This window comes from Marmota marmota, unplaced genomic scaffold (genome assembly GCF_001458135.2).
Source record: "Marmota marmota marmota unplaced genomic scaffold, marMar, whole genome shotgun sequence".
NCBI lineage: Eukaryota > Metazoa > Chordata > Mammalia > Rodentia > Sciuridae > Marmota > Marmota marmota.
Genome location: NW_026000108.1, coordinates 4,035,022 through 4,041,021, shown reverse-complemented (window position 1 = coordinate 4,041,021; position 6,000 = coordinate 4,035,022). Strand labels below are relative to the sequence as shown.

The window sequence follows — 6,000 nt, the reverse complement described above, 5'->3', positions numbered from 1 at the left end:
CGATACGCCCTCGGCTGCGGGCGTCGGCGAGCCCCAAGTCCCCTCCTCCCGCGGCTCCCTCCCCTCGCCGGCTCCTTTCTCTGCGCTCTCGCTCGCGCTCCCCGGCGCCCTCCCGCTCTCCCGGCCGCGGAATCCCTCGCCGCGTCGCCCGCCGCCGGCCCCGCCGCCACCCCTAGGCGACCATGGCGCACCGGGGGGCCCCCCAGCGCTTCCCGAAGAGCCCCAGCCCCGCCGCCCGAGCCCCGAGCCGCGGGGCGCCTCCGCTGCTGCGCTGGCCGCGCTCGCGGCCGTTCCTGTTGCTGCTGCTGCTGCTGGCCGCTTGCGGGGCGGCCGGGCGCTCCCCCGGAGCCCAGGCGCCTGGGTCCCCGCGCGCAGCTGACCCGAGTGCCGCGGAGCCCGCCTGCGGGACGCACGGAGCACAGCGGCCGCGAAGACCGGCAGACGCGCGGTGCGGAGCCGGGCGCCCTGGGTCCGGATCCCAGTCCTGCTCCGGGTCCCGGTGAGCCCGGCGCCCCCGCTTTGGGCAAGGGGCGATGGGCGCGCGCGGCGCCAGTGGACGGAGTGGCTTCGCGGGCGCAGGTCTCGCTCATCAGCACGTCGTTCGTGCTCAAGGGGGACGCGACACACAACCAGGCGATGGTGCACTGGACGGGCGAGAACAGCAGCGTAAGTGGCCTCGTGCGCTCCCCCTCCCCGCGACCCCTGCCCGGGACACCTGGGGAGATTGTCACAGCCGCCCACTTCCGGACCACCCCTCAGTCATCCCCCGCGTTCTCAGACACTTGGGGACGCGGTCACCTCGGCGGCGCCCCTACTGGCCTCTGGTCACTGGCTACTTGGGGAAAGGTCTCCAGGTTCCTGAGCCTCTGTCTATCAGGGGCATTCCCGTGTTCCGGTCCCCGAGCCGCCTCCCGGGCTCCAACCTGGCCTTTACATCCTGGGTTACCAGGGAGGGTCCTAAAGGTTTCTGGACCCCTGGCCACCTTGGGTGCCTCCAGGTATCCAGGGGCCACACAGCTGGGTGTTGCTGGATGGCCCCCACACTCCACTCTGCTCAGCATGGGGCAGGAATTTCTGGCTGCAGGATCCCCCCACCGTGGTCTACCCTGTGGATCAGCTCAGCCGCATGTGCTGTTCTGGGACTCTCCTTTTGGTATTGCCCCTCTCCCTGGATTCTCCTGGTGCAACCTCTAGCTGCCCTGAGGTTCCTCCTGAGGGCATTGGATGCTACTGGACCTTCAAATCCCCAGGGGTCAGCATCAGCACTACTTGGGATCTGTCTGGGCCATCTGCAAGCCCCCTGCCCCGACGTCCTTTCACATGGGGCCACATTGATTTTCTTTGTAGCTGGAAGTTTGTCACCCCTCCCCCTCTGCCTCCACCCACCAGCCGTGGTTAACAGCCCTCCCAGATTCAGCGCCATTCTTTGGTGCTGCACCCCTGGGTCATGGGGGTCCCTTCACTCTTTCTGGGGATGCTGCTTCAGTCTTGCTTTTCTTGGTGAAAGACTGGTGGTCACTGTGGTTACCTCTGGGCAGCCCCAGTGGACGAGTTCTGGAGAAGGGCAGGGTGGCTGTGGTTCTCCGGGTAGGGCGCATTGTGTGGGGAGGGGGAGGGCAGTCTCCCTCGTTTCCGTGCATTACTGTTCGCTCAGGTCTCCCCACCTCTTGTTACTCCCCAAAGTTCTGAGGAGGCAGCATAGGGCTGCCTATGGGGTGGAGAGGGTAGGGGTCTCCTGTCCACTGGCTTTCTGTGGCCAGGAAGGCTGCAACCTGCTGGACGGCTCTTTACCCCTCTTCTCTCTGCACCCCTGGCTACTTCCAGGAGCTTCCATGTGTGCTGGGGAAGGGATGGGGAGGGGCAAGGCGCAGCTCTGAGTGGACTTGACTGACCAGGACCCCGTGCCTGCTGTCTCTCCCTCAAACTGGTGGCTTCCAGGGTACAGTTACCTCAGAGGGCAGAGCTAACTCCCTTCCCTGGAAGAAGTGGGCCCAGCTGGAGCCACCCACTGATGGGGGTGCCTTACAGAAGATAGCAGGTGCCCCTCCCTAGAAGAATGTGGGGCCACCCTCCCCCCCGTATCTTGAGTCAGGTGTCAAGGTGTGCAGCTGTGCTCAGCCCTCGCCTGCCCACTGGTGCTCCCGCCAGCCCCGCACCCTGAGCCATACGGCAGGGCTGAGAGGCAGCTCAGAAACCGGGCAAGTAAACAGTGAGTGCAAACCTGCAGAGCTGGACTGGCCAACCCAACTTTCCCACCCAGACTGCCAGCTTGTCGCCTGTCCAGCAAGCTCGCTCGTGCCCCTTTATCATTTGGTTTCAGTGTGTGTGTGAAGAGCCAGGCAGGGGGTGGTAGAGGAGCCACAGGAACTGGGGACCAGCTGTCTTCAGGAAGGGCTGATGCCCAGCCTGACCCTATTCTGAGCTTGGAGCCTGGCCTCCAGTGGCCTCCTTGGAGAGTTGAGGAGGAAGGTGGCCAGCCGGCAGGGGCGCTGGGGTGGGAGGAGCCCCCTGGCTGTTCTCCTAAGGGAGGGCGGTGGCCGGATTGAGTGGCTGTACCCTGTCTGCTGGCAGGTGAATGCTGTGGAGAGGAGTTCTGAGTAGGGGTGGGATTGGGGCGCCGTGCTGGTCAGTGGGAAGCAAGGGACAAGCGTAGATGTGGATAGCAGGGCAGCCCTGGTCCTTCGCAGATGGCCGGGAGGCAGGAGGCAGAGAGAGTGAGAGAGTGTGGGCGTGTGCGGGGTCAGGAGAGGGGTCAGTGTGGAAACCCTGGCTGGGCATTTGGCTCCACCCCTTGCCCCTGCTCCCTTCTCGCCCACGCTGTGCCCTGGGCATCCTGGGGAGGTGGGTCCTCTCCAGAAAGGCCTGTCTTCTGGCTGGGAGCAGGGATGCCTCAGGGACCAACCTGGGCGTGGAGCAAGGGGACAGGGCCACCCCCAGGCTGCCCAGGGTGCGCCGGTTCCTTTAAGTCGCGGTGGCCTCGGTGCTGGCTGCATGCGCAGCAGCTCTCTTGGCACAGGAGCACCTCAGATGCACTGTGCTCCCGCCCCTGTCAACTTGCAGCCCAGGGACAAGGATCTGAGACCGCGTTTGGCAGTTGTTCTCACCTCTGCTGGAAGCTACAGCCAGAAGGGAACAAGCTCACGGCTGCTTTCCAAGCGGAGTCTTCATAAAATCTGAAAATCTTTGCCGATGCTCAGTGACTCCTGTGGACCGGTCCACACCAGCAGAGGGGCGAACCTGTACCGTGTCAGGGGTTCTTCAATTAAACAGAGCTTGGGCGAGGGGGCTTTACAGGGGCACCTGGGAGCATCTCACTGGAGGATTGCGGGAGGCAAGCTGCTCGCAGCCTGGGAACATATGGGAGCTTTCCTGGCAGTGGAGGGCTCCTGGCTCCATGGAGATGCGGAAGGGGCTCGCTTGGAAGTTCAAACACTGCTTCTCTGCCTGAGGTGTAGCTGTAGAAACAAATTGCTATAGTGAAATTAATGTCTCACTGAAACCGACTGCGTTCCATGTTTATGGATCCAGAAGGGGCCGTGCACAGGCAGCTCAGGGCTTGTGTCTCCTGAGCCACCCTCGAAGGTCACGTGATTTTTGAAGGTGGATAAATATTACGAGTGCTGGTCTCTGCCTCTGGGGTGGGGCTTCCGGGTACCCTGATGGGAATGTGTTGTGCCGTAACCCAGTAGTGCTCTTTCTGGGAAATCATGTGCTGATCCGTCTTACTTTAGGCACAGCCCCACCCTGGGCTCCTTCCCTGTGGGACTTGAACTTGAACTTGGATGAAACATTTGATTTGATCGTGAGCTTCCTGCAACCAGTTTATTGGCCCCTGTCCATGTTCCCCGGGCAGACGGCACCTCTCTCTCCTGCTTCCTTCAGTATATATATATATATATATATGTTTTTTTTTTTGGCGGCGAAGGGGGAGCACGATTTGGCCTCTGCTAGCAGGGAGAGGACATCACTTAATTTGCATCCCTGAGCTTTACAAGGTAGCGCTCAGTGGTCCAGCAGGGGAGGAGAGAAGGGTGTGAACCGCTAGGTGTGAGAGGCGGGTGTCCTTCTTCCCCTGATGACACTGGGGAGAAATAGGGGAGGGTGCATGGAGGAGGTGGCACCAGCCTAAAGAACAGGTAGGTGGACTCTGGCAGACGGGGATTGGCATTCCAGCAGGAGGAGGGGCGTGAGCAAGGTCTGGCAGGGATTTGAAGGTGCAGGTGTGTCATACACAGACAGTGGGTGTGTTGTGCAGGGACAGAAACCCGGGGAGAGAATTTCACATTTGACTTGGGAGGAGGTGAGTGAAGTCTGCTCCCGGGGGACCCCAAACACCAGGTTGCGGAGCCCGTGTAGTGGTGCCGGGTGGCGGGTGTCCATGTCAGCTTTGGGAGCCCCTTGCCCGGTTGTGTCCTGGCCTGCCCCTTCCCAGCTCTGGGGTCCTGGGAGGATGGCAGAGGGTCTCTGGGCCTCAGAGTCTGCGTCTGGGAGAGAGAGAGGCGGAGGCTCAGATCTCGGCTGAGCAAGGTGTCGAGTTCCACCTGAGACACCCAGGTCAGTGCCTGGTGCCTGGCCAGAGGCAGCAGTCGGAGCCAGGTTGGGTCTGGCTCAGAAGGGGTGAGAGGCAGTGTGGAGGGTGCTGGTGGGAACCCTGGACTGCGGCTCAGAGGAGGCTGCCTCCCTGCGGAGGCTGGCCAGGCTGTGAGAGTGGGGAGGGTCTGCAGAAGAGGATGCCATGGCCTGTCCCTTTCCTGGAGGCTCAGGTCAGCCTCCAGCATGCCGAGAGCATTTGATCCTTAAATGAGCATGTGCCCGCCCAGCACCCGGCCGGCCCACAGCTTTCCTCCCCTCTGCCGCCGCTGCTGTGGTTTTGAGATGTCCATTCTCTTCCCTCCGAGGCGAGTTTGGTGGCTCCAGGGTGTGTGGCTCTCATTAAAGGGTGCAGAACCTCCCGAGTGCTGTTTTGAAACTCCAGGCCACTGTAGGGCAGCCTCCTGGCGTTTTGGGGTGGAGGCTGGGTTGGAGGGAGGCGTCTGGGTCACAGTCCTGAGCTGTGGCTGGTCAGCTTGGAGCGCATGTGCATCTGTCCGGATGAAGTGCTTCTCTGTCACGGCAGCTGTCACCAGGGTGACACCCTGAGAGAAACGGGCAGCAGAGGTCGAGGGATGTGGCACCGGGTGCCGAGTACCTGTCACATCAGCTGCCAATCATGCTGGCCTGTGGAGACCCGGGCCTGACTTCCCATGCCGAGCGGCGAGGGAACGGGATCCTGCACTGTGCTGGCCTCAGGATCCGGGGAAGGATCGGGAGCAGACCCCAGGCTCACATGCAGGGGGCCACCTGCCCGAGCTGGGGGAGACCCAGGGTCCTCTGCCATTCAGAGTGGCCGTGCCACGGGAGACTGCAGCGGCTGAGGGCCCTGGCGAGAAGTGGGGCCATTTGTGTCCAGAACTAGAGTCTGGAAGTGACCTCGTCTTGGCCCATGTCACTGCTTTCCCGAGAGGGAGCAGGTGGGTGCTCTCCCCAGGAGGACTGTGGGGGGTGCTTGGCAGAAACTCCAGAGGGGCTCGAGGGACAGGCTCTCTTCCCACTCGGGCCCTGGCCCGATAGATAGCTGTGTGCCAGGCCGTGGGGAGGGGTCTGCAGCCCATGGGAGGAGGCCCTTCCCCAGGAGGGAGCCCCGAGAGCCCCAGGGCCAGCAGAGTGAGGTGAGGGAGAAGAGGAGCCACAGACGGGGGCCAGGTGGGAAGTGGAGACTCATTTCAACTTGAGGGGCAGGGGTGCAGACGGCTAAGGACAGGCCACAGTGGGTGGAAGGGGGAAGTGGGTGAAGTCGGGCTGGTGGGTAGGCAGCGCCAAGGAGCCTGAGCTAGCTGCCCCGACCTCCTGGCAGGGGCTGGGGGCCTCTTGCCTTTGGCTGCGGGGTGCAGCTCACTTCCCTGGCCAGGGCTGTGCACCCTCCTCTGGGGCTGGGGAGCTGCCCTCTGTGTCCTGGTGCGA

At 62.8% G+C, this 6,000-nt stretch overlaps 1 protein-coding gene across 1 annotated transcript in view; it reads left to right on the top strand.

The window, feature by feature from the left end:
• Nucleotides 1-105: 105 nt before the first annotated feature.
• Nucleotides 106-6,000, top strand: part of Sorcs2 (sortilin related VPS10 domain containing receptor 2) — a 343,989-nt gene continuing 338,094 nt past the window's right edge. Inside the window, 2 exon segments of the mRNA XM_048784122.1 lie at nucleotides 106-341; nucleotides 343-666. Coding sequence (XP_048640079.1) covers nucleotides 183-341; nucleotides 343-666 — 483 coding nt within the window. The 5' untranslated portion in view covers nucleotides 106-182.